Source organism: Scylla paramamosain, chromosome 43 (genome assembly GCF_035594125.1).
Source record: "Scylla paramamosain isolate STU-SP2022 chromosome 43, ASM3559412v1, whole genome shotgun sequence".
In the NCBI taxonomy this organism is placed as follows: Eukaryota; Metazoa; Arthropoda; class Malacostraca; order Decapoda; family Portunidae; genus Scylla; species Scylla paramamosain.
The window spans coordinates 10,121,989-10,149,885 of record NC_087193.1 but is presented as its reverse complement, the minus strand read 5'-3'; the positions used below and the strand labels follow the sequence as shown (position 1 = coordinate 10,149,885).

At 43.0% G+C, this 27,897-nt stretch overlaps 2 protein-coding genes and 1 long non-coding RNA gene across 10 annotated transcripts in view; 2 read left to right on the top strand and 1 right to left on the bottom strand.

Annotated features, from left to right (window-relative positions):
• Positions 1–5,540, top strand: part of LOC135093508 (monocarboxylate transporter 1-like) — a 28,396-nt gene extending 22,856 nt beyond the window's left edge. For 4 of the 7 annotated variants that reach the window (XM_063992802.1, XM_063992803.1, XM_063992801.1 and 1 more), the window contains 6 exons: positions 295–424; positions 584–671; positions 2,362–2,629; positions 3,359–4,228; positions 4,655–4,846; positions 5,026–5,540. In XM_063992802.1, coding sequence (XP_063848872.1) covers positions 594–671; positions 2,362–2,629; positions 3,359–4,228; positions 4,655–4,846; positions 5,026–5,198 — 1,581 coding nt within the window. In that variant the 5' untranslated portion in view covers positions 295–424; positions 584–593 and the 3' untranslated portion in view covers positions 5,199–5,540. Of the gene's footprint in view, positions 1–294; positions 425–583; positions 672–1,060; positions 1,225–2,361; positions 2,630–3,358; positions 4,229–4,654; positions 4,847–5,025 lie in introns of those variants that run through there. The other 3 variants (XM_063992806.1, XM_063992805.1, XM_063992808.1) reach the window with 3 other exon arrangements.
• An 838-nt stretch (positions 5,541–6,378) lies between these two features.
• On the top strand, positions 6,379–26,551 carry LOC135093510 (uncharacterized). Its single transcript, XR_010263401.1, has 4 exons — positions 6,379–7,106; positions 19,000–19,190; positions 23,713–23,926; positions 26,404–26,551. It is a non-coding gene; the product is annotated as an uncharacterized LOC135093510 (long non-coding RNA).
• Positions 14,733–26,558, bottom strand: LOC135093509 (large neutral amino acids transporter small subunit 1-like). 2 transcript variants are annotated; one of them, XM_063992810.1, is made up of 7 exons: positions 26,420–26,558; positions 25,411–25,456; positions 24,062–24,185; positions 23,706–23,906; positions 21,156–21,305; positions 18,996–19,173; positions 14,733–16,411 (listed from the first exon to the last, which is right to left on the bottom strand). In XM_063992810.1, the coding sequence occupies exons 3-7, from the start codon at positions 24,086–24,088 to the stop codon at positions 16,350–16,352; spliced, it is 618 nt and encodes a 205-aa protein (XP_063848880.1). In that variant the 5' UTR covers positions 24,089–24,185; positions 25,411–25,456; positions 26,420–26,558; the 3' UTR covers positions 14,733–16,349. The 2 variants fall into 2 exon arrangements, with proteins under 2 accessions (XP_063848880.1, XP_063848879.1); XM_063992809.1 differs by lacking the exons at positions 25,411–25,456; positions 26,420–26,558 and having other exon boundaries at positions 24,062–25,399.
• Positions 26,559–27,897: the final 1,339 nt, after the last annotated feature.

Genomic DNA, 27,897 nt, shown 5'->3' with positions numbered 1-27,897 from the left:
ATTATTATCCTCATCACCATCACGATCATTAGCAGCATCATCACTCATTATCAGCATCCATCCTTCACCACTGTCATCATCACCATCACTGCCATCATCATCCCCATCACCTTTATCACCATCACCATTATTGCTCATTACCACCACCATCACCGTCATCATTACCATCACCACCATCATCACAATCATCATCACCACGACCTATTACCAGCATGCATCCCCAGTCACCACCACTCCAGCATTTCACCACCATGCTCCACTCACTGTCCAATGCTCCTTCCCGCCTCTTCCCAGCGTGTGTCTACGTCAGGAGGGCTGGAGGTTCGCCCCGAGGTCACCAGAGTGCACCATTCATCCTTGACTTGGAGGGAGTGTGTAGACTGGTGACTTGGCGCACGCTTCCCTAGTCTGCCCGTAGCAACAGGTGGGTCACGTGTGGCGCCTGCAGATTGGGAGTCTAACGATGTGGGAGTACAAAAGGCGAAATCATGGGCTAATACTCGGAGCGGTGCCCTCTCACCACTATTTTCAGTCTGTTTTCACCACTATTTTTCATAGACTGGCTTTTATTTGTTATTTGCAGGTGCGGTAAGATGACGGTGGTGCGGCAAGGCAGGCCGCCTGACGGGGGGTGGGGCTGGATGGTCATCGCTGGCTCCTTCATCACACTGGTAAGCGGAACATAGGACCGTATTTTGAAACGCTTCTGCGCCGCACCTCCATTACTTTCAAAAGGCTCTAATTTAAGTTATACTGGTCTTTTAATGGTTCTTTTATGGTTCTAGAGCCAGATTAACAAGATTTATGTATTCCTATCAGGAGAAATACTCTTGAGCACTTGGCTAATTATCTCTGAAGCCTTTGAAAGTAGTCGCGGTGAGAGGGAGCAGTGTGTTTAAATACAGACCAGAAGCAGATTGTGACCTTTGAGTCTCTCTCTCTCTCTCTCTCTCTCTCTCTCTCTCTCTCTCTCTCTCTCTCTCTCTCTCTCTCTCTCTTATATTTACGTGTGTGTGTGTGTGTGTGTGTGTGTGTGTGTGTGTGTGTGTGTGTTGACAAGTTTTGCTGCGCATGCTTCCTAGTTCATGATTCGTCACGCTCTTTCCTGCTCTTTTGCTCTGGGTTTCTGGCCAATCCTAAGACCTCCTGTCACCGCGTAGACAGGAGGGAAGCACTTCAAGCCCTCAGTTTGAACATAGGTGCCGTTGTGACCGGGTGGATTAAGTAAGTGTCGATACTATTACTGGACTTTTACTGCGAAATGATTCATTGGTAGATTCTGTGTTCGTGACAGGCCTTGTAAGTACGTACATATCTTCTAAGGTTAGGTTGTATGAGTTAGGTTAATGTCCTTAGTGATGATGATATTGTGGGTTTCGTTAGCAGGACAACACACACACACACACACACACACACACACACACACACACACACACACACACACAGCTAGGGGAGAGAAAGGATGGGAACGGAGTGGGATGACCAAGGCAGGAAGGGGATAGGGATGAGAAGATGGGGTGGGATAGGTGCGAAGAGAAGGCTAGAAAAGGTGATCTATCTTGGAATAGCATGGGGCGCACACACACACACACACACACACACACACACACACACACACACACAGCCAAAATTAATCCTGACGAAGTTACGTAAATTAACGGACATATGAGGTCATCAGATGTGACGTTATCACCTACACCGGGACGCGGCGGGGCAGGACTGGAGAGAGGGTCCTGGGGGAGGGCAGGGATGTCGCTTGACAAGCCAAAGACAAATAGCCTGTAGACTGTAGCCTGCATGGGATAGGTGGGTGAGAGGGAGGATGTATGAATGGGCGTGTTGGTGGGTGGGTAGATGTTAAGTGGGTGAGTAGACGGGTGGATGAATGGATAGATAGATGGGAGTCATTTGTTGGATGGATGGATGAGCAAGTGGATTGGAGTTTCGAGTATCAAACGTCCTGAGGCGCACATGATGACTAAGTGCACCATCCGCCCCAGTACCAAGTGACTATGCAACTCCCGAGTGAGAGTGCTGTGGTAACGAGTGACACAGCAGGGAGGGCTGCGGGAGCGAGTGGAGGTGGCGGTGACGGTGGCTGTTTAGCACTCGTTTGCCAGACTACAGGAATGCTTATTTGTAGACAGTTGCCAGGGGGGTGAGGGCGTCCGTATAGCTGGTGTATGAGGGACCAAGCACGATCCTTACTGAGCGTTTTAGCACTCTCTCCGGCCTCTCTCTCTGCGTTGCGTTCAGGCAGCACGACCGGACTGGCGATGTGTGTGTGTGTGTGTGTGTGTGTGTGTGCCACAGCGTCTTTCTGTCACCCTTTCCCTCCCCTCTTCCTCTTCCTTCTTGCAGTTCGTCCTTGCCGTGTTCTCCCTTGGGTATTCCATCTTGTTCTCGGAGTTCCTCTTGTCCCACGGCGCCTCGTCCACCACCATTGCGTGGATCTTCAACCTCCATGTCTTCTTGTGGAATGCGGTCGGGGTGTTCACGGGTCCCCTCACCAAGGAGATGGGCTTCAGGAAGGTCAGCATGGTTGCCACGTTCCTCTCCGGCATCTCCCTATTCTTCCTCGTCTTCGCGGACTCCGTTTGGTTCCTCCTAGTGTTCTACGCGCTCGGAGGTCAGTTGGCAGGTGGTTGAGATTTGGTTTCTCTGGTGTTCAAAGCTGAATGAGTCCTTTGTGCTCTTTTGTAGGGGGAGAAAGTTGCGGAATCATCAGCTGTGTTTATTACTTTTCATTCTAAACTTTGTGAGTGAGATGCGGCACTTGTCTGAACGATTATGCTTCAGTGAGTTAGCCAGGTGAGGGATGTGTGGCTCAATAGAAAAAGAAGCCAGGGAGATTGAAGATGTCAAATTTACATTCTTTAGAGAGACGTAGGTTAAGAGGGGACCTGATAGAAGTCTTTAAGTGGTATAAGGTTATAACAAGGGGGATGTAAGCAAAATTCTTAGGATCAGCAACCAGGATAGAACAAGAAATAACGGGTTCAAGCTTGAAAAATTTAGGTTTAAGAAAGAGATGGGAAGAAATTGGTTCTCAAATAGTGGTAGATGAGTGGAACGGACTCAGTAGTCATGTTGTTAGTGCTAAGACATTAGGGAGCTTTAAGAGAAGATTAGACGGGTTTATGGATGGGGATGATTGGTGGAAATAGGTAGGTATATTTCATACAGGGACTGCCACGTGTAAGCCTGGTCGCTTCTTGCAGCTTCCCTTATTTTTTTATGTTCTTATGTTCTTAAGTGTGTGTGTGTGTGTGTGTGTGTGTGTGTGTGTGTGTGTGTGTGTGTGTGTGTGTGTGTGTGTGAGCGACACAAAAAAGCACCACTGTGGTCGTCTCCTCAGGGCTGTTTGGAGGCATGGGCGCCAAGCCGTGCTACCTGCTACTCACCTTGTACTTCGATCGCAAGCGTGGCCGCGCCAACGCCCTCCTTATGTCCGGAGTGTGCAGCGCCCAGTTTGTGGGTCCCTTGCTGATCCGCTACCTGCTGGCGGAGTACTCCCTGAAGGGCGCCACGCTCATCCTCTCCGGCATCGTCTTCAACAGCCTTGTGGGCACGGCACTGTACCAGCCCGTGGAATGGCACCTCAAGAAGGATGACGAGGACGACTCCCTGAAGGATGAGCTGGCAGAGAACAAGGAGTTGTGCGAGGCAGACCCTGACGCGGGAGTGACGGATGAGATGCGGGCGAGGGAGGCGCAGAGGCGCAAAAGGTTCGGAGAGAGTTTGTCCCGCCGGTCCAGCGAGATGTCCATGCTGTCCCTGGCGGTGTCCAACATCGACCTGTCCAGCATCCCGCCCTCCAGCCGCCGCGTCTCCCTCTCCATGGAGACCACCGCCTCCACTGCCGGCGAGGACGCGGGCGGCACGTCATCGAGCGAGCGTGGCTGCGCCTGTGGCTTCCTGACGGCGACGGCGAGGGTGGTGAACACCGTGGTTGCTGACCTCAAGATCCTCAAGTCCATGCGTGCTCTCATCATAGTGATGGGCGGCGTGTTCACCATCAGCGCCTATCTCAACTTCCTCATGACGGCGCCCTTCGCCATCCAGCACCTCGGCTACTCCCTCTCAGAAGCCGCCTGGTGCATGTCCCTGGCCGCCATCGCTAACTTCGCGGCGCGCCTCGTCACTTCCGGCCTCTCAGACCAGGCGTGGTTCAACATCCGCTACGCCTACATGTCCGGCGCCATTATCATCAGCCTCACCACCGCCGGTAAGACCCTGTTCAGTTGGGTTAGTGGTGGGAGCGTCGCCTTTGCATCGCCATTCCCGTGTGTGTTCCTTCTCACTGTCTGAGTCTTCTGTTTTCTTGCCTTTCCTTCTCATCTTAACTCTGATTTTACTACATTTGCATTCCAGGCATTACACACGCATGATACTTTACAGCAGTTAACATTGATATCATTACACAATGATAGAAGAAATTATGGATATTAGTTATATTTCCGCATTATATTTTTGATCCGTACAAAGCTCACTGTAGTCTTTTGTTCCTTCTGTTATTGCTCGTCCTTTTCTCTCTTCCTTTATTTATCTATTTTTACCATATCTTTCTTTCTCTCTGACATCAATTCTATCCGCTGCTTTCACTCCTCTCACTCCTCCTCTTCCTCCCTTAACACTCTTCTCCCTCCCTCAGTGTTTGGCTTCCTGCAGGACTTCACCCACATCCAGATCGTCATTGCGGTGTGGGGCTGCGGCGTGGGCATCAACATTTCCCTCACCATACTCACCATGCCTCACTTCATGGGTGCTGAGAAGATGCCCGCTGTGTTTGGCGTTCATTCCCTCTTCTTGTCATTCTCCTTGATAACGATCGGGCCTTTATTCGGTAAGTGGCAAGGTTATATTAGTCATTTGTATTATTCTTATTAATTTACCATACCCAGGAATCTATTGAAGCTCTTTCAGTTAAATAAGACAGTTGTTGTTATTTCTTAACCATTTTCTTTCAAGTGCAGTTTCAGAAAATGGATTTGTTTAATGGGTAACTTATCTGTTTCTCCCCAGGTCTTGTCAGGGACTGGAGTGGCAGTTACCCGATGTCTATGTTAGTGATGGGGAGCACAGCGGGATTGAGTGTCATGCTGTGGTGTCTAATGCCCGCAGCTATAGCCTACGACAAGAGAATCGAGGAGGAGCAGGAGATGAAGGAGCAGGAGGAAGCAGAGAAGAAGGTGTGATGTTGGACTGTTGGTAGCCTTCAGTATACTCAGAGACAAGCATGGGCTGTCTCCTCACCTTTGTGTTGTACCGTAGATTTGTTTAGCATGTGGCAAAAGCTGTAAGATTGGTTGTCAGGTGTGTGTGTGTGTGTGTGTGTGTGTGTGTGTAAGATCTTGTATATTTTGTATTCCCAGCGGGTAGCAGTGAAGTAGCAGTGCATGCATGTAGTGCCTCGTTGTGACTTTCTGATGTACAAACTGCAGTCTTTCTCACATCACCTTTGCTCTCTCTCGTGGAAGGAGCAACATTGTGATATATACATGATTATCACCATTGATATAAATTTCTTTCTATTTGGATTTCTGTTCTTCATTTCCCCATGTTGTCTGTCTGTACTACGACCAGGACGCGTCACTAGGAAGGCATTCCAGTCATTTATAGCCTTTGTGAAGGGAGGAATTGGACTGACGTGCATCTGGAAGACACTAGAGTTTAATTAGAATGATAACATAGGCCCATATACTGAAACGCTCTGCTCTTTCACCACGACTGTTCCCAAATACCACAGAGATCACTAGCCGGATTCTGAAGAGCGTTTCTCCTATTGCTAATGAATAAATCTTGTTCACCTGTCACTAGAGCTACAAAAACAACCTTAAAAACTCGTTTAACGTGAATTTAAAGCCTTTGAAAGTGGTGGATGTGCTGCGGTGAAGTGTTTGAGAAATATGATCCATCCACTTAGGAGAGAAGCAGGCGTGGGTCGGGGCAGCTGGTGTGAAGGTAGTACACTTGGCGCTGATGATGTGGAGTTACTACCGCCCAGCCACCCATTGCACGCCAGCCTGACTTCACGATTGGCATCACCTGCCCGTCGCCTCACCTCACAGCTGCTCTCCTTCATCGGGCACCTGTTGCTTGTGGTTCATTGGTACTCTCCTGCTCTTCTCCCGCTGTGAAAGTGAAGGATTGGTTGATATCATTATTGTTGTCATTATTTTTTTTTGTATCATTAGTGCTGGATAATTGTTTTGTATGTTCTTTTGTTATCCTTTATTTAAGTAGCTATTGTTTCATACTCGAATTGTTGGTTATATTCTTCATTGTAGCCACTTGTAACAGAAGTAGCAGTCGCAGCAACATTATTATTATTATTATTAATAGTAGTAGTAGTAGTGATGGTGGTGGTGGTGGTGGTAGTGGTAGTTGTATAATTCAATATTCTTATTGTTATCTTTTCCCGAATGCACTCTAATATTTTCCCTTTCTTCCTTCCGCCACCACCTCTTCCACTTTGACACAACATCCACCTACAGTGTCTATAAATAAGACTGGTCTCTTTAGAAAAAAAAAAAAAAGAAAAAAAATCGTACGTAACTCACCATATTTATAACACTCTTCCGCCCGAGCAGCCCCCCACACTTACAATATAACATCTGTTTCTTTGTGCTTACGAAACCTTTCTGCGTTTTCTGTATTTTGTTTTACTTAAAATTTTGCTTCGTTTAACTCTTTCACTGCGGCATGCAACAATTCACACCACTATAAATAAGGTATGGAATCTTTATAAGCATCTACAAGAACCGGAATAGAATAGATTTTACAGTTTCTGACGAGTACAATATTGGAGGTGGCTGTGGAACAAGAAAAGATGTACCATAGTTGTTTGTGATAAAGGAGAAATGTGGCAAAATAACATTAAAAGGGTTTTAAAGTACCGGACAGCTTCGAGACAGCTTCGAGAGAGTACCGAGGCAACGCGACTCACTGCAGCCATCTTAGACGCTTACCTAGTCCCCGTGCGTTCGTTGTCTGGTGCAAGCGCGTAGTGGATTCTGTACTTTCTCGAACACTTATTACTGGTGAAGGTGAAGCAGGACCGCCGAGGTGCTACGTAGGGACTGTGCCAAGTGCCTGCAGTGATGGTGAGTGTGAGGAGAGTATCCATGCATTAGTGTGTGTAGAGGGATGTAACGAGTTGTTAGCCTGGCCCCGTACTCAGAGACGCTTTGCTCTCACACCACGGTTATTTTCAAAGTCCACAGAGATGATTAGTCGGGTTCTCAAGTGTCTCTCATGTTAATGTAGGAATCTTGTTAATATATCACTGGAACGGTAAAAGCACCCCTATAAACGTGTGTAACTTCAATTAGGGCCTTTTAAAGTAGAGGTGCGGCGCAGAGTATGCTCCACTGACCAGGAAAGCCATAAAGATGCTGCGCCACTATACGCAACACCATAATATTATTCAAATCTTTTCATATATTTTTCAAGGCCATATAGTTGTCGGAACTCTTGAGGCGTGTTACGTAAAATTAATGGCGTTCAGAGAAGAATGTTCTAAGGGCTAGAGACACGAACGTGGTGGTGGTGGTGGCGGCGGCAGGAAAGGGCGATGTGGCTGGCTTGACTGTCCACAGGCTCCTCCGTATTCTCAGGAAGTTTAGGGAGTCTTATCTCGCCTTGTTATAACAGTTGCGGTGGAAGTTATAATCAGAATGAGAGACCAGTGTTGAAGAGTACGAGGATTGCACAAAGCTGTCAAGGAGGGAATTACTCTTATGTATACTATTGGTAGCTACGTTACTGTATCGATAGCCACTGCAAATATATTAGTCATACCTAACTTGCAGCTTTGTTCCTTTATCTTCAGTGTGACCTTTTATTTTTTGTTTCCAGTGGCTATTTTTTAGACCTTTTTTAGTATTCTTTTTACAAGGGGCTTTTTTTTTAGTGAGCCTTTTTTAGTGTTCTTTGTTTGGATCTTTTTCAGTGGGGCTTGTTTTTTGCTCAATGAAAATTATAAATGTATCAGCGCAATTAAAGATTGTCAGTTATCTTCGTAGATTTACAATAATAAAGATGCTTCTACGTAGAATATCGCATTTACAGATCCACTTCGGGTTCCCACTTAGCAAACACTTTACTAATCTTCTCCCATCGCTGCTGCTTCCACCGCTGCTCCACCCTCCACACAAGTATCACTTCAATAGTACAATTACCCCTCCCATGTTGCCACCACCACCACCACCACCATCACCAACTATTACCTGAAATTCTACTAGAAAACTCTAAGCTGGTATAAGCCTGGGTGATGAAAATCCAAAGTAGTGTGTCAGTGTTTCTTTGCCTGAGGATTAACAAATTACTATGCTGTCAGAATTGTTTACCATTTTTTTTTTTTTAATGCACTTATACCAGGTTAGTCTTCCCAATATTACAAGGAGACTATATTACTTGTGCTGAGAATTTCTTTATCGTCGGAAGTACTGAGTTAAATTCAAGGCACTGTAGAAGCTTGAGAGGTCAGACCAAGAACGAGTAAGAGTCTCAAATAGAAACCGCCTCTATTTCCTCATAAATATAAAGTAGTACGCAGCATAAACTCTGATAATGACCGTATGTTAAGGGTCGTTACCGGAAAGGAACCATGAAAATACTTTTAGAAGGAGGGGGAGGAGGCGGAGGGGAAGGGGAAGGTAGGAAAGGTAGAGAGGAAGGAGTGAAGTAGCCAGTCGCATTACTAGATCGAAGGTAAAGGAGAGAGAGAGAGAGAGAGAGAGAGAGAGAGAGCTGGACGCAGACACAAACAAACGAAGCACATCTCGAAAGGCTTCAAACCCGCGAGGCTTCGAACCAGCGCGTGTTTGAGCTCGTCACTTGAATCACCGGCCGAATGTAGTGATGACACGCTAATCCCTCCCCTCCCCCCTTCTTCCTCCTCTCCCTCCTCCCCTTCCCTTCCTCCCTCCCTTTCCCCTTGCTCCTTCCCTTCCTATCGCGCCTTTTCTCCTCTCTCTCCTCCTTTCTTCTCTTTCTTTTCGCTTTCCCTTCCTTCGCTCCTTCCTTTCCCTTCCTCCTCCCCTTCTTATCGCATCTCTCTCTCTCTCTCTCTCTCTCTCTCTCTCTCTCTCTCTCTCTCTCTCTCTCTCTCTCTCTCTCTCTCTCTCTCTCTCTCTCTCTCTCGTGTCCCTTCCTCCTCATTTTCCTTCTCATATTCTCCATCCTTTCCATTCTCCTCTTTATTCTTTCCCACTCTCTCCCTTTATTCCCTTCTACTTTCTCTCCTATTTTTTTCCCCTTTTACTTCCCTCGTTTCTCTAATCTCTCTCCTCCCTTTTCTTTCCTTTTCACCCGTCTCTACTTCTCTAGTTTGCCCTTTCTTTCCCCATTCTTAAACCACCGTCTCCTCTTCCCTCATGTTCCTCTCTCTCTCTCTCTCTCTCTCTCTCTCTCTCTCTCTCTCTCTCTCTCTCTCTCTCTGCTAGCAACCAAAACGAATGATTTTAGAAGAAATTTTATGTATAAGGCGTAAAAAGTATTGGGAATTTATAATCTTCTTATGTATGAGCTTATTGGTGTGACTTATTCATTTGTCTATGTATTTTACTATTTACATTTTTTGACTTACGTACGTTGACTAATTAATTTTTGTTTTCATTTTTTTTTCTGCCTTCGTTACCTTATTTTTTTTGTCTTGAGTTTTTTTTTCTTTTCTTTTCGTTTTTTTTTCCCATTCGAGTTGAGAAAATGTCATGTGTGTGTGTGTGTGTGTGTGTGTATCCATTAATTATTCACCACATTTTACTCAATTGTGGAAACTTACAAAAAAATATGAATTGTGAATATCAGTTAATCCATCCATCCTCCTCCTCCTCCTCCTCCTCCTCCTCCTCCTCCTCGTCAGTAGCAGGAAGAGGAGCAGATAAGCCGTCAGCCACACCCTTGTATCCATTTATTCATTTCCAGGAAGTGATTTTCCTCCCAAATTTGCGTTCTTCTCTTCTATTCCCTTTTCCCATTCTTTCCCTCCCACTTTATCATCTTATTTTCCCCCACGGTTTTCCTTTCCTCTCTTCTCTTTCTCTCCATGATTTGCGCCTCTCCCTTCCGTTTCCCTTTCATTTTCTTTCCATCTCGCTTTATTCTAGTTTTCCCTCATTTTTCTTTCTTCTTTTCTCTCCCTCTTCTCTATTCTTCCCAACTTACCACTGTCTTAATTTTCGCTTTCCTTTTTTTTTTCTCTCTCTCTTCTTTCTTCTTCTTTCCTTTCGCTTTTCCCACGTTTCATTTCTTCTCCTCTTTCTTTCTCTTACGTCTCTCACATCTAGGATTTATTCATTATTTCCTTCTTTTCCTCCTTGTTACTTTCCCCACACCTCTTTTTCCTCATAATTTCCATCATATTTTTTTTCCTTTTCCTTTTTTCCTTGCTCTCCAAACACATCTCGTTTTTCTTCTCTATTTCCCTCCCTTTCCTGCTTATTACTTTCCCTACATCTCTCCTTTCTTTCATATTTTCCCTACATCTTTACTTTTCCTCTTTTCCTTCCTTTATTCCTTGCTTTCTTTCCCTCACCTAACGTTTCTATCCTCCATCTTATCCCTCTTTAAATTTCCTCACACGACGTCTTTCCTCCCTCCCTCTTCCTCCTCCTTTAATTTCCCTAAACTCCCTCCTCCTCCCCCCAGCCTTCCCTTCATCCGCCTTCCTCCTCTCTCCTTTCATTTCCTATTTTCCTCTAAGGCGAAGGAAAAACAATTAAGTGGTGATATTCATTTAATATTAATAAGATTCACTCGTATATTTTTCGGTTACCTGAGAGAGAGAGAGAGAGAGAGAGAGAGAGAGAGAGAGAGAGAGAGAGAGAGAGAGAGAGAGAGAGAGAGAGAGAAAGAGAGAGAGAGTAGCCGTGGAAATAAATAAATAAGCAAATAAAACCTATGTTTATGAAAATTCCAATTTGCCACGTGAAATAATTTGTCCTGAAAGCCAAATTGAAGAGGAAAAGTCCAAGATATAGATATGGAAGGAAAGGGGAAAAAAATGGATACTTGGTTTTTTTCCCCCCCTCCAGTACGTTATTGGTTTCCGGGGGAGAGGAAGGGGGTTGAAGGTGGAGGGTGTGTGAAGGAGCGGGGAGAAGGATCCTATTAGAGTGGGGAAATCAACAAACTCTTTTCTTTTTTCCTCTCTTCTTTCCTTCATCTCCCTTCCTTCCCTGCAGTCTTGTCCTTCACCGAATGTTTCCTTCTCTCCTCCAGTCTTTGTTTCTTCCTCAGGCAGCTCCTCCTTCAGTTTCCCTCCTTCAGTTTTCCCTTCAGGGCTCGTTTCTTTTTAGCTTCTTTAGTTTTCCTCCATCTATCTCTTTACTGTTCCCTTCTCCAGTTTTCCCTTCACTTTTTCTCCTTTTATTTTCCCCTTCAGGTCTTTCTTCTGTTAAGTTTTCCCCCTCCTTCATCCTCCTTCAGTTTTCCCTTCTACTCTCTTTTCAGTATTTCCTTCTCCAGTTTTCCCTTGTTTCCTCCAATTTCCTTCCTTAATTTTTTTTCATTTTAGGTCTTTCTGCTCTTCAGTTTTTCCGTCTTATTCCGTTTTCCTTCAGTTTTCCTCCTCCCCCCTTCCCCATGCAGTCTTCCCTTCAATTTCCTTCATTTTCCCCCTTCATATTTACCCAACACTTCACCCTTCTTCAGATTTTCCTCCTCCTTCAGGTCCTCGGATTTCCTCCTTGGACTCGCCCTTCCTTGGACCCTCGCCCTTGCCCTAGACACCCCGAGGCGCCCCTGGAGTTCCCGCGAAGGCCCTCAGGAGTGTATATTCCGGGCCCCTGAAGGATGATAACTATGTTTTCCTCAGATTAATATGATGGACATTCTCTCGCCCTCCCGCCCTTCCCTGAACGATGCGGTTTTAACACTTTTCGTCGAACGCTACCCCATCACTCTCTCTCTCTCTCTCTCTCTCTTCGTTGTTCACTTCACTTGTTTTCCGTGTCCCCTCCTTGTTGAATTTAGCGTTATTCTGTTTAGTTTAGTTTGTTTTTGTTTACTTTTGTTTATTTTATTTATTTTTTTCTAATGTGGTTATTTCGTCTTCTAATTTCAGTGTTCGGGTTTTTTTTTTTGTCATTGTTTCATCTTTTTTTTTTCACTGTCGCCGTATCCAATGGTCACAGTCCATTTTTCTCTTATTTTCAATGCTCACATTCTATTTCTCTCTCAACATTCACACTCCCACTCTACTTCTTTCTCACTTTCAACGCTCCCATTATACTTCTCTTTGAACGCTCTCCCCTACACACACACACACACACACACACACACACACACACACACACACACACACACACACACACACACACACACACACACGTTTTTTTTAATGTTTTCCTTTCGTGCGTTCGTTCATCTTCCATTCCTGATCGCAATACAAAGCAAGAGGTTTTTCCCCGACTGGCCTCGTGCACCTCAACTTTCCCCCCCTTCTCCTCCTCCTCCTCCTCCTCCTCCTGCTCATCGATCCAAGTAAATCACGAGAAAGATGAAGAACGTGCGGACAAGCCTTGTAGCCAACCATGCTTCCCCTCACCCTCCCCATCCCCCATTCCTCACCCTCCCACCCCGTTCAGTCACACCCTTCCCACTCCCTTCCACTCCTTTCCCTGCATGAGGTCGCTGAGTATCTTTGAGTTACCCCCGCCCTCCGCCACCCCCGTCACTCCCCGACCCCTTAAACATGTTCTTTACCGTGTCTAAATCCAGCGCCCCGACCCCCGTAAGTTAGTGAGCGGAGACACGGAGCAGCAAGGGCGCCTGTTTCGCTGCGTTTTGGGCTGTGGTGACTTTCCTTGCAGCCACGCGAGGGACATTCCTGCTGGTGGTGGTGGTGGTGGTGGTGTAGTGGGTTAAATAGAGAGAAAGAGGAATAGAGTGGTAATGTGTAAGGAAAGTAAAGAGAATGAAATGTAGGAAGGAAAGTATAAAGAAGAGGATGAGGAGGAGGAGGAGGAAGAGGAGGGAAGTGAAGGTATAAAGAAAGTGAGACTAAAGAAAACATAAGATAAGTTTTATAAGTAAAAAAGAAGAGAGGGAATAAAGATGAAAATGGAGAGAGAGAGAGAGAGAGAGAGAGAGAGAGAGAGAGAGAGAGAGAGAGAGAGAGAGAGAGAGAGAGAGAGAGAGAGGTATATAAAAAGAAGGATAAAGAGGGGGACAAGGAGGAAGAGTGTGTAGCGTGAGAAGTCGAAAGAAAAGATGAATAAAGATGGAGATAGTGAGGACTAAAGCGTAAAGAGGAAGACAAAGAAAAGGTGAAAAGATGAAGAGGTAAAATAATAAGAAGAGAGTAAAAGAATAAAAGGGAGAAGCAGAAGATGGCGTAAGGGGAAGAGAGTAAAGAAGAGACGAAGGAAGAGAAGTTTATGATGCAAGAAGTGAAAACAAACGAGGAATAAAGAAGGAAAAGGGAGAGTGGAAATGAGGGTGAAGAGGATAAAGGGGAGGAGGAGGAGATGAGAAAGAGTTAGTGGAGGAAAAAAAGTAAAAGGAAAAAGGGAGTAAAAGTGGGGAAGGAAAAAAATAAGCATAAAAAGATTAACGAAGAGGAAAACAAGAAGAAAGAGAATAAATTAGTGATGGTAGAAATAAGAAGAAAAAAAGAGCAAGAAAAAGAGAAAGCAGAATAAAGCTAAGGATAATAAGAGAGAAGGCGGAAGGAGAGAGAGAGAGAGGGAAAAAAAGAGAGGAGGACGAGGACACACAAAAATGTTAAAGAAAGAACGAGAAAGAAGAGGAGGAAGATGAGAAAAATATACGTACGTGGAAAGAATGTGTAATGAAAAGAAACTAAGAAGCAGATACAGAAAGAAAAAAAAATAAATAAATGCTGAAAAAAGGAAATACGAAAAATAATAACCATATAAATCAAGAAGATGAAAAAATGCACACACACACACACACACACACACACACGTGGGTAAAGGTAGAGGAGAAAATTAGTAAAGGAAAGGAGGAGAGAAAAAGTAAGGAAATGGAGGAAGGAAAGAAAAGACAAAAATTAAGGGAAGATATTGACACGGAGGAAAGAAAGGAGGAGGAGGAGAGACGAAGGAAAATAATGAGAAAGAAGAGAGAAGAATTGCACGTGAAGGAAAAGCAAAGAGAATAAGGAGAGGGGAAAAAAAAAGGAGGAGGAGAAGGGAAGGAAAAGCAGAGAACAGAAAGAGAGGCAAAGATAGATAAATTGAAGAACGAAAGTAGACGTGAAGAAGGAAAGGAGGAGAGGCAGAGATGAAGGAAAGGTAAAGAAATGGAGGAAGGAAAGCAGCAGCAGCAGCAGGCGGAGGAGGAGGAGGAAAAACTCGAGTCGCCTGCAACCGAATGTCCGCACGTGACCAGAAAGGAAAAAAAAAAGACGACAAAGGAAAATAGAGGAAAGTGTCCACCCTCAGTATAAACAACCGCATGAGGTGGAATGGAGGAAAATACTGAAGAGTCCACCTTTGAAAAATAACACCAACAATAAAAAAAGTGCAGGTATCCAATGAAAAGAGTAAGAAAGTAAAAAAAAAAGATAAACAAAAGGAAAAAAAGAGGAAGTAAAGCAGGAGAATGTTGTGCAAAAGAATTCAGGTCATGACCTTAAAAGTAAAAATAAAACTCTGTGGAAAAATGTTGGAAGAGGAAGGAAAAAAAAATATGGGGTAAAAAAAAACACAAACTGGTGAAAAATAATGACAGAAGAGCTTGTAAATGAAACCGATAGATCGTTTAATGACATGCCTTTATTGTTCCCTTCACCTAATGCCCCGAAACAAATGAAGTGCTAGCAACTCACGTCGACTATTAAATAAAGTAACAATAAATAGTGAAACGAACGAAGCACAGCAAAGTACCCACTCATTACCATTACTCAAGACGTGAACGAACAATTAGGGAAGAAAATTCATAAGTTTACCCTCACTACAAACTTGAAGGGAAAAGTAACAATGCAATCTAGTAAGAAAAAAAAAAAAACAAGAAAAGATACAAAAAAAAAAATCTTGCTCTATGATTGGTCCAGACATAACTTGAACCGTGATTTGCGAAAAATATCTGGTACGTTCACTGTGATTGGCTGTGATAATCTGGCACTTTATGGAATGGTGTAGTTTGATTGGAAAAGCTTGGAGAAAAAGACAGTGCTTGTAACTTATTGGGTAGCTTTCATTGGTCGATAAAAGGAAGGATTCTTTTGATTGGTCACACGGAGAGAAAGGTGTTTTTCTGATTGGCCAGCAGAGAAAGGGGAGGAGGGAGAAAACATCAATGAAAAACACATGTAATTTGTTTGACTAAAGGAGAACTTGATAAAAGGCGGGGAAAGAGAAGGATGAGGAAAATAGGAGGAGGAGGAGGAAGATAAGGACAAGGAGGATGGACTTAAAAGAACGATGGACGAAGACGAGGATAAGGACAAGGAGGAGGAGGAGGAGGAGAAGAAGGAAGAGGAAGAGGATTACAGCAGAGATGTAAGTGCAAGACTGGAACAAAAAGAGGGGACAAGGAAGAGAAAGAAGAGCAGGAGGAGGAGAAGGAGGAGGAGGAGGAGGGAGAGAACAAGGAAGAGGAAGAGAAAGTCGATGTTAAAAAAAAAAAGTTTCCACTCACTACTGAACTAGATAAGACATGAACATCACCTTTCACAGCATCACCTTTCACAGCATCACCACCACATCACTCTTCACATCTCTATAGTACATCACTAATGCATCATCACCTGAAAATTACATAACATCCTAACCCTGTCCCTCTTAACCCTTTCACTACCATGGCCACCTTTCGTCAACGTTTACAACACTGGGGAATCGTTCACATTTACACAGGATAATAAATGTATGAGATTATCTTTTCTAGGACACAAAGACTGCATCTCTACCAGGGGCCGACGAGGCTAAGTGTGCGGCCCGTTTTCTAAAACACTTTGCTCTCTCACCACGACTATTTTCAAGGGCCACAGACGACTAGCCGCGTCCCAAGAGTGTTTCTCCTGTTAAAAATGTAGAAATCTTGTTAATCTGTCACTAAAGCCTTTTGAAAGTAGCTGAGATGCGAGCAGAAGTGTTTCAGAATATTCTCCTATGAATGATGTGTCTATGAGTGTGTGGTGCTATCTGGACCGCCCCCTGTGGAAGATTGCCAGCCTGGTACAGAGATGTAGATACACAGGACACGAAACAAGGAAACTGTTATGTAAAAGTATCTAAGAAAATTATTGGTATCATTGCAAAGGTGGCCAGGAGTGAAAAGATTAGGATATACAGTAACTTATGCTTGTATTAGGTTAACTGAAAGCACCATCTCATCATCATTGCGTCATTCTGTTGGTGTCATTGCGTCTTGCCGTGTCACTCTGCCTTCCCCTCTGGCACACACAGGAACAGCTTCTGGCATAGCAGTGTCAGCTTGTCTGTTTAGAGAGAGAGAGAGAGAGAGAGAGAGAGAGAGAGAGAGAGAGAGAGAGAGAGAGAGAGAGAGAGAGAGAGAGGAGGAAAAGATTGAAAAAGTAAAGGAAGAGGAAAGAAAAAAAACAATAATTAGCGAACAAAAATTGAACTAATGCAAGTACCAAAAAAAAAAAAAAAAAAGAATGTAATGAAGAATTAAACGAAAATAAGAAATAAACACAATTAATGTCTAATAGATATATAGGAAGGTTAGCTGTTCAATTTTTCCCTTTTAGAGAGACAATTAGGGACCTTTTTTTCTTAATTTTGTTTTGCCCTTGGTCTTCCTAAAAAAAAAAAATGTAATAAACTTCCCTTCCTCGTGTATAAAATAAAAAATCTTATGAAATTCTGTCGGTGCTTGAAAATTATATGGAAAAAAAAACAAGAATAGGAAATAAAAAAAATAACAATAAGAATGGCAAATAAAAAAGGAACCCTAAATCAGAATATCTAACTAGAAATCGAGGAATAAGAGAGAAAAAAAAAAGAAGAAAGAAGAGAATACGTAATTGGTGAAAAAATGAAAAATGGTGGATTAATGAATACCAAACACGATAATGAATCAAACTGCTGAACTGCGCAAGGGAGAAAAGAGAAAAAGAACTAGAGAAGTAATTTACGGAACAAGAGAGAGAGAGAGAGAGAGAGAGAGAGAGAGAGAGAGAGAGAGAGAGAGAATTAACCACGGCCATGTATAGAGAAAAGTGAAAAAACGAGTAAAAAAAAAAGACATCAGAGAGAGAGAGAGAGAGAGAGAGAGAGAGAGAGAGAGAGAGAGAGAGAGAGAGAGAGAGAGAGAGAGAGAGAGAGAGAGAGAGAGAGACCGACCCAAGAAAAAACAGCCACTTCTTCACTAACCCCGAAAATAATGAAAAAGTGAAACTCCCCTTACTTAATCAATCAGTGTAGAAAAAAGGCAAGAAAAGGGAGGAAGTAGACGTGAATAGCCAAAAAGGGGAAGTTTTAGCCCCTTTGCGTCTCTCCTTCCTTATTTTTCCATTAAATTTTTCGGCTGAGTATAGAGGAGGCAAAAAAAAATGGTTATAATACTTGTACTTTTCCTCTTCTTTCATCCCGAGTGGGCGAGGGAGGGAGGATAACAGAAATGCTCTCTTAAATAAGAAAGAAACAAGAGAAATGAGAGAAAAGATGAAATATTAAACATTGTCGTCCTCGTAACTAAGGTTCCCTCTTCTTTTATTCATTCCGTGTGAGCAAATGAAGAAAAAAATGTCGAGATAATTGAAAATAAGGAGATGAGAAAAATGAGAAAAGATACTCATCTAAGTATTAATAAAGAACAAGCTGCGGCAGATTTACAGAATAAGAAGAAATTAACATTTGTTTTTTATAGTGAAGAAATTCTGAGAACGTGAAATGAGAAACGTGACAAGAAATGGATGTATGAATTATAAGATGGAAATGAAAAATTAACGTCAGACCTTTATTGGAGGAAAAAAAGGTAAAAAAAGAAAAAATATACACAAATCGTTATACAAAATAATCAGAGAATTATGGCGGAGAAAAGTCTTCTATTCCGCTTATTCTCCAGTTCTTTTTTTTGTATCTACTGATTTTTTACTCAAGTTTTTTTAATTTTTTTTGTTTGCATCTCTGAACTTTTTTTTTTTCCTTTTTCTCTCCTTCCTTACTCACCTTGGAAAATACTCTTACACACACACACACACACACACACACACACACACACACACACACACACACACACACACACATAATCAGATTAAGGAAGAAAATGTAGTTAATCAGTATTTTGCAACTAAGTCTCGTATTTTTATACATTTCGTTTTAATCATGACTATTTCCAAAGGTCACATAGATTATTAGTCGAGTTGCAATGGGTTTTTTTCCTACTGACGTTTCAGAATCCTTGCTAATCCATCAGTTGAATCATAAAAAATCACCTTAAAAACGTCAGTAAAATTTCAGTAGAGTGTCTTACAAGCAGAGGTAAAGTAAGGTCACATAGTTGAGCTCCCATGCGTGTTTTTCTGATGACAGTGCACAATTCTACTCATAATGTCAATACAGTCACGTAAATGCCTTTCCCATACAGCTCACTTAGATTACTGCTCGAGTTCTTAGGAGTGTTTTTCCCAGTAAACAGTTTGGAAGCCTTGTTAAACTGTCAAATAGATTCACAAAAAACATTAAATTTCTATAAATTTTTAATAGAACCATGGATACATACACACACACACACACACACACACACACACACACACACACACACACACACACACTCTTCAATAGAACCATGAAAACACACACACCCACCCAAAAAAAAAAAAAATCAACACAACCATGAACGCACAGACACACACACACACACACACACACACACACACACACACACACACACACACACACACACACACACACACAAAACGTGAAATTTTCAATACAAACATGAAAACACCCTTAAAACTCCCAGCAAATATCATCTAGAGCCTCTTAAAAGTAGAGACACTACCAATACTGCCTCAGACCTAAGAATACTAAGCTCTCTCTCCTTCCCTTCCTTACCTAGTGCTCCTGAGAAGAGCATGGCGAGGTCCTGGCGGTACACAGCGAAGTAGTACACAGGGAGGCCAGCCAGGATGACTCCCACTGCCCCAGCGACCTCCATTGGCGACATTATGACAGGCACACTAAGGAGAAAGATTTGGACGCCAGCGAAGAGGATGGGTACCGCCAGCCACACCTGTAGATATGGCACAGGTGAGGCATGTGTGGGTATAAAGGGTGGAGAGAGAGAGAGAGAGAGAGAGAGAGAGAGAGAGAGAGAGAGAGAGAGAGAGAGAGAGAGAGAGAGAGAGAGAGAGAGAGTTACGTAACATGCCAGTTTTTTTGCTCTTAGACTGAGTTCTTCATGCATAAAACAGACCAACATACCAACACAGAGACAGATAAACATTGACAAATAGACAAACAGAGAGAGAAAAACATGGACAAACAGAGAGAGACAAACATACATAGGAACAAAAAAACAAACATACATACAAACAGATAACATACAGACAAAAGAGGCAACATACATAGAGATAAACATGCAGACAAACAGACAGAGACAAACAGAGACAAAAACATACATAAAAGATAAAAAAAAACATAAAATAACAATACATATTCGAATTAAGAAGCAACCAATCACGCTTACAGATAGATAAATAATTGGATGTATTTTGCACCGGGTAATGCATTGTGGGACTTTAATATAATGCTAATTACTCACGTGAGATGTAGTGTGTGTGTGTGTGTGTGTGTGTGTGTGTGTGTGTGTGTGTGTGCGCGCTCGTGAGTCAGGCAAGGGAACCAGCACTGCTCTTTAGTACACGTATTTATCCCTAAAGGCCAAATATATTTAATCTTTGGTAAGTCTTAGAAACTGTAGTGTCATTTATTGATGGTGTTTTTCTATTCTTTCTTCTATCTATTTTGTTTTCGACTGTTTTCTTGTAGGTGTGTGTGTGTAAATGGTCTCTCTGTCTCTCTGTCTCTCTCGTCTCTCTCTCTCTCTCTCTCTCTCTCGTATATTTTCCCCAATGATTCTTTTCTCAATCACGTTGTTTATCTGTTTTTATTTTTACTCTCTTTCTCATCTCAATCTTCTCTTCCTTGCATTAACTTGATCGTCCTTTGTTTCCTCTCACCTTCATTATCTTCACTGCACTTTTGTCCAGTTTTCTTCTTTTTCTCTTCCTCTTTCTCTCTCTCCCTTCCTCTTCTTCCCTGTCTTTCTTTCTTTTCCACCTTGTCTTCCTGCTTTCTTTAAAGTTTGCGTTTTCTTCTTGTCAACTTTGTGTTTTTGTTATGTCTCTCTCTCTCTCTCTCTCTCTCTCTCTCTCTCTCTCTCTCTCTCTCTCTCTCTCTCTCTCTCTCTCTCTCTCTCTCTCTCTCTCTCTCTCTCTCTCTCTATTTTTTTCATTTTTCTTCTTTTTAATAGATTTGTTTTCTTCTTTCTTTTTAACAGATTCGTTTTCATGTTTTGTTTCCTTGTTTCCTTTGTGCTCTCGGTAAATCTGTTTCCTGTTATCCCTGCTCTGGAAAACCTCCCTTTCTCCTTTATCGCTTTATCCTTCCTTCCCAGTAGTTTATTTTCCTATCCTTCGTTTTTCTGTGTTTGTCTTTTCTTTCGTCACTATGTCTCTCCCTCCGTCAGATCTGTTTTCAATCCTCCTCCTTCCCTCCAGATCCTTTCTTTCCCACCCCTAACCCTCTTCCCTCGTCTCAGATCCCTCTCCTCTCCCCTGAGATGCACCTTCACCTTCTCTTCATCCCTCTCTTCCTTTCTTCATATATTTCTTTCGCTTTTCTCTCCTTCTACGCCTTGAGCATGCAACTATCTCCTCCTTTCTTCCTTCTTTACCTTTTTCACAAGACTCTTTCCTCCTTCCTTCCTTCCTCCTCTTCATTCTTATCTCCCTTTACCTTCCTGAACATCTGGTTTATCCTTCCTTTTTCTCTACCTTCTTCCAAAACAAAGTACCTTTCCATCCTTCCTTCATTTCCTTCCTTCTCTTCCTCCTCCTTCGTTGCCTCCTTCACCACCTCCTTCACTAGTATCCTCTGTGGCTGCCTTGCTGTCATGAACCTCACTACAGACCCTCCTTCATCCCTCCATTCACTCCCTCCTTCGCTTCCCTCACCGCCTCCTTCACGGCCTCCTCCAGGCAAGACACTCACTTTGAAGGGCCTGGGCCACTCTGGGTGTTTGTAGCGAAACCAGAAGAGGGCGAGGATACAGGCGAACTGCATGGCTGTGGCGCTGAAGGCGGTGTAGTTGATAAGATGAGAGATATCCGGTACAAGCAACATCACCAGTGTTACCAGACCCTGAAAGATTACACAGGTTTACTTAAGATACCAGAAACAAATATTCAGTCTTCTGCATAGTTGTCTGGGAACTAATTCTAAGTAACTGATGAAAGATTGCTTTATTGAAGAGGGAGGGAGACGTTGAGATAAAAAAAAAAGATAGGGTGGATGCTTAGTATTTCATAAGATAACAGCAACGGATATTTAGTTTTTTTTGCATAGCTGTCTGGAAACAAATTCTAAATGCCTGATAAAAATTAGTATCGTCAAGAGGGAACCAGGATGAGATAAATAAATGGAGTGGAAAGGAAAGATAAAAGGAAGGAGTAAGGCTGAAGTGGAATGAGAAATGACAAGAAGAGAGATGGATAGTTTGAAGAGATGGAGAAAGAAGGATGAGGAAATAAATCGATAGGGCTAAAGGAGGAAAAAAGAATTGCTAAATATGGATAAGGTTGAAAGGGTGAGAAGGAAGGAAGGACGGGAGGAGGAGAGACTAGAGAAATGGATTAGATTGAAGGGACAGAGAGAGAGAGAGAGAGAGAGAGAGAGAGAGAGAGAGAGAGAGAGAGAGAGAGAGAGAGAGAGAGAGAGAGAGAGAGAGAGAGAGAGAGAGAGAGAGAGAGAGAGAGAGAGAGAGAGAGAGAGAGAGAGAGAGAGAGAGAGAGAGAGAGAGAGAGATTAAAGGTAAAAAAGGAGGGATGGAAAAGGAAAAGGAAGGGAATGATTGACAAAAAAGATAGATTTAGGAGATGAAGGAAAGGAGAGGACAATTGAGGAGAGGGTAAGAGTGGAAGGACGGGCGTAGGAAGAGTAGGACACAAAGATGAGGTAAAATAAGAAAGAGTAACAGAAGAATAAGAAGTTAAAGGGAATTGATGATTTGTTGGAGAAAGAGAAGGAAAGGAAAAGAAATGTAATAATGATGAATCGAGTCGTGAATGAAATGGGGATGAAAGACAAAGAGAAAGATGATTCAGGGAAGTGAGAGAGCAAGGGAGGCCAAAAGATTGATAAAAATGTAGAGGAAGATTAGGGAGAGTGTTGGAAGAGGTGAAATAATAGAGGGAAGAGGAGTGAGTTAATGAAGAGAGAGGGAGTAGATAGGACAATGTAGGAGACACGTTATGAACATGTTAGCTGTTAATATTAGGTTAAGTTAGGTCAGCTTAGGTTAAATTTTGGTTAGGTTACATTGAATTAGGTCAAGTCCAGTTATGTTACGTAAAGTTAGGTTTTGTTTAGGTTAGCTTAGGTTTGGTTAGGTTACATTAGGTTAAGTCAGGTCTGGTTAAGTAAAATAAGTTTAGGTTAGCTTAGGTAAAGTAAGGTTTGGTTAGATTAGGTCAACTTAGGATATTGACAATTTTTCTTATTTAACGCGCGCGCGCGCACACACACACACACACACACACAAACTTTCTTCATTTACGCATTTCCTATCTTTCTATCAGTACTTCTATTTATCTACGTATTCCTCACTTGTTTTGCCGGTTTTCCGTTTTTCTTTTTTTATTCTGCTTTCGTGTGCATTCATTCATCTTCCTGTTCGTCTGTCTGTCTACCTCCTCCCTTCCTAACCAAGTCATGCGGTGCCTCGGAGGAATAATATTTTTGCATAGACGTTCAGACTTCGGCCCTTGCTGTGTAGTATGCATGAGAGTACATCCATCTTGTTTGGGTACATGCATATCCGTCTGCATCTCTTTCTCTCTCTCTCTCTCTCTCTCTCTCTCCTCTCTCTCTCTCCTCTCTCTCTCTCTCCTCTCCTCTCTCTCTCTCTCTCTCTCTCTCTCTCTCTCTCTCTCTCTCCTTTTCTAACCTATCTTTTATTTATCAGTTAATCTTTTATCAGCCTATGATTTACTTATTTAATTCCTTGATTTATCTATTTATCAGACTGCTATTTTTTTTATCAAGCTGTTATCGTCTAAATATTTGATTGATCTAATGATTATAATATATTTTTTTCTCTATTCGGACACAAGGCAATGAAGAGGGTTTTTTTTTTCTAATTTTACATATATAGCAATGCTTGGCTAACCTCCACTACCTGCTAAAAAAAAAAAAAAAGGAATAAAAAACATATCAAGTATTTTTTTTTTGTTATGTAAGTGTGACACCCGCCGAGGCCAACTAAAGTGCTAAAAAAAGACAAACAAACAAACAAAAACAAAAAAAAATACTGAAAATGCCAGTCCCCAAAGTAAAAAAAAAAAAAAATTAATAAAAAAAAAAATATGAGGATAAGTGTGTGTCTATTCAAAGAGAAGTCAAAAAGAATAATCTAAAATAGGAGGATAAGTGCATGTCTATTCATTCTGTCGTGGCCTCCCTCTTCTCTTCACACTCACTAGAAGATAAGAATGATCTACATTGCCCTTCCTTTACAATGCCCTTCCTTTTCCCTTGACTCACACTCAAGATGACTGCCGGCACGGGGGTGTAGTGCTTGGTACTGACGAGGCCGAAAGCGGTGGGGAAGTGACCTTTGCGCGCCCCGACGAACACCAGGCGGCTTTGCGTGAAGACGGAGGCGTGGGTGCTGCCGAAGGTGGAGAGCATGACGAACACCGGCATGCTCCAGGCGAGGATGCCCAGCACGCGAGTCCCGAAGGTCTGCAGGGCGGGGAGAGGAGGTGAGTGAGTGAGTGAGTGAGTGAGTGGATGAAGAGTGGTTGTGGTGATTATTTTTGTTACTTGGTATTGACTAAGTGAATGAAAGGACATACACACACACACACACACACACACACACACACACACACACACACCATGGCCACAGCTTCAGAGGACAGCATCTCCGCCGGCGTGAGCACAGCGAAGTACGCAACGTTGGCTAGCGTGTACACCACCGTCACCAGCGTCGTGGACACAATGATGGCCAGGGGGAGGTTCCTGCGGGAGAGAGTGGCCGTGTACTGAGATGGCCAAGTCGAGTACCCTGCCACACTTACCTGCACTGTGCTTTGCTTTAACATAAGGGAAGCTGCAAGGAACCATCAAGCCATAAGAACATCAAAAAGGGACATAACGTAAGGGAAGCTGCAAGAAGTCATCAGGCCTACACGTGGCAGTCCCTGTATGAAACAAACATTACCTATTTCCACTTACCATCCCCATCCTTCAATTTGTCTAATCTTTCAGTTCCTTGCTACTTTATTTCTCTTGTGTTTTGAGTTTTGATTGCTTTTTCTTGAACAGCAATTCTTTGGTCTGATAAAAATCTGTACAGTTATCAGTTTTTTTTTGTTAATATGAATAAATTTACGAGTATATATGGGATAAATGGATAGAAAATGTAAATGTGTGTGTGTCTGTGTGTGTGTGTGTGTGTGTGTACAGCAAGTTACTCTTCTTTAGTTATGAGGTTTTACAAGTTCGTCAGCAAATCAGTAGGGTTACGTTGATAGAAAACGGAAAACAGTGGGTAGGGTTACGTCGATAGAAAACGTAAAACCGTGCGAGTAAACATAGCAGGTTACTTTACTCCTGATCATGACTGCCTGACATCACTGCGTAAGGAGAGAATAGATACAGTGATGCAGGGACACGCTTCTACTTACGCCTCTCGCCTTCGTCAATAGTGAATAAAACAAAACACACACATTCCCAATTCCTGTCTCCATTAGTAGTAAAAAAAAAAAAAAAAGAAAAAAAAAACGTTCGCTACTTTTCTTTCAAATTTGCATTATTTGTTCAGGAATATGTCAGTGAAAAGAGAAACAAAAAAAATGAAAATCCTCTGTGGTATTTTCAAATGTAGGTTCTTGGTTCAGTCAGAGGAGTAATAAAAGTGCAGTCAGTCCACTGCGAAGAAGAAAAACTCGGTAAAAGAAAGCAGTGGTAAAAGAGAAAGAAAGAAAAAGAAATCTCTCGTCTCTGGACATCTAAGACCCCACAATTCACAGGATCTGAAGCCCCATACGTCAAGCATCTCGTGAGGGGAAATGATGTCAAATTACACACGAGGCACTGAAAATTGTATTATCTTTTTTGAGGCCACACGAAACTCATGCTTGTCTGCTTGTTTGTTTGCCTTGCCTGGATCATCGCGTGAGGGAAATCTGCGTGTTCGTGTGTGTGTCAATGTGTGTGTTTGGTGATCAGCTGATTCTCTCACCTGTTTGGATTCTTGAGTTTCCTCCGTCACCAGGTTAAGGAAGTCCCTGAAATGAGGTCGATTTACTGTTACTGGTTATTGGAGTTTGGGTTTTACGAGGGGAGTTTGCCAGGAGTGCATTGTAATAAGCATTATATCAAAACACATAGCCCGTACTACACACTATATTGGTGTCATTATTACCCCCATTACTGCCCCTTCTGCTTCCCTTCTGCTCCCCTTCCTCTCTTAACCATCTGTTACTTTTTTTTTTTTCCTTTTTCCTTCCTCATTGTCCTTTACCCCCTCCTCCTCCTCCTCCTGCTCCTTTTCCTCACACAACTGCCCACCGCCATAACTCCACCCACCACCCCCGCCATTACCCTGCCATAGCACAAGCATTACCAAATATCACTGGCATCCGTCTTTGTCTGTATCCGTAGTTACTGCCTTTACTGTCAACACTGCCCTCCCTCCATTGCTCCATCCTTACCTGTCTCCCTTCCTTCCTCCCTATTCTCTCTCTCTCTCTCTCTCTCTCTCTCTCTCTCTCTCTCTCTCTCTCTCTCTCTCTCTCTCTCTCTCTCTCTCTAGCTGTCACCATTATCATAATTTAGGTAGACACCACCTTCACCACCTCCTCTTTCTTTCTCTTCCTTATCCTCCTCCTCCTTCTTCCTGAACTAAATTTGTACTGGCGTAACTCCTCCTCCTCCCTTTCGTGCCTTTCACCTTTTCGCGTTACTTCCAACCACCACCACCACCACCACCGCCACCACCACCGCCCCTTACATTTCCTCTGCCACTCACTTCCATTCCTTTTATCCTTTACAGCATAAGTCACCACCACCACCACCACCACCACCACCACCATCATTACCTTTATAGCCACCACCCATTCCTCCCCTAAACCCCATAACACAACCGCAATTACCCCTTTAACCTTTTCCCCTTTAAAACTCATACCCCTTCTGTGTCCACCACCACCACCACCACTACCACCACCACCACCAGAACCTCAGCCACGTACCATCCAGTGTAGGAGAAGAGGCTCTGGTAGAAGGCTGTAGCTAAAGGTGCCAGCTCTGTCCTCGTGCCGGTCCAAGGGGATCTGTAGTGCTCCACGTGGCCCTCCCCGAGTCTCCAGATGCCAGCCAGTATGATGACCAGCAGCGCCCCTATCTTGGTCACAGTGAAGACGTTTCTGCATCTTGGTGACCCATTTGACGTTGACACAGTTCACCCACATCAAGAAACCTGTGTGTTTGGGATTGTTCAGAGAGAGAGAGAGAGAGAGAGAGAGAGAGAGAGAGAGAGAAGAGTGGGTATGAATGTAGACAAAAATACATAAATACGTACATAAATATAGAGAGGCGGAGTGGGAGACAGACAAGACGGATATGAAGATAGACAAACATACATACATACATACACACACACATATAAACATACAGACATACGTACATACATGTAGACAGGAATACAGAAGACAAACATAAACAGACTGACACACAAGCATGTACGTACAAAAAGACAGACAGACAGACGTACAAAGAAGCACACAACATACAGAAAAATAAAAACTAGATAGATTTATTTATGTAACAATGTCATACGGCGCCGCCCTTGGTTACAGGAAGTGTTACATTTGCCGCAGAGTAAGTGCCGTGAGCCAGGATCAAACTTACGACCTTTAGAGAGAGAGAGAGAGAGAGAGAGAGAGAGAGAGAGAGAGAGAGAGAGAGAGAGAGAGAGAGAGAGAAAGAGAGAGGTATTTTCGTATCTTTAGAATTGAAGTGAATGCTTGTTTATTTCCATAGAGGGAGGCAAAGAAAAATAAACTTAATTAAAATCAGTGTTTTTCAAATTTTCGTGACTGGAATCTTCATTTTTTTCAATATTAGTGAAATTCTCTCTCTCTCTCACTCTCTCTCTCTCTCTCTCTCTCTCTCTCTCTCTCTCTCTCTCTCTCTCTCTCTCTCTCTCTCTCTCTCTCTCTCTCTCTCTCTCTCTCTCTCTCTCTCTCTCTTAACAGTACCCAGAAGGAAAATGTAGACAGAAAAATCACATTCACATAACCCGCACTTATATATTTTCAAGCACCGCCTTCCTTTATCCAAACGCGTAGTAATATATGAATTTACATTACAGCGCTTGAGGACAAACTGAAACATTAGACTTGCACAAAATACATTCCTTTCCTTACGTGATGATAACATTCGCATCTTCTCCGTCACACACACTCGCTGGATTTACCTTCTAGAACTCCGTGAAAAGAGGAGAATTTATGTGCGTGTGAGTAAATCTGTGGAGCGTATTATCAGTGGATTTATATTGTTAGATACGTTTAGGGTATTGCAGTGCGTGTAATTTTAAGGCAGGACCATTAGGGCTGAGCCGGGGGCCATTCAGGGAGACGCAGGTGTGCACTGGTATGGCGGGCACACCTGAGTTAGGGGGGCGCGTCGCTGGAACACGTGAAAATACTGTCAAGTAAAAGAAGATCGA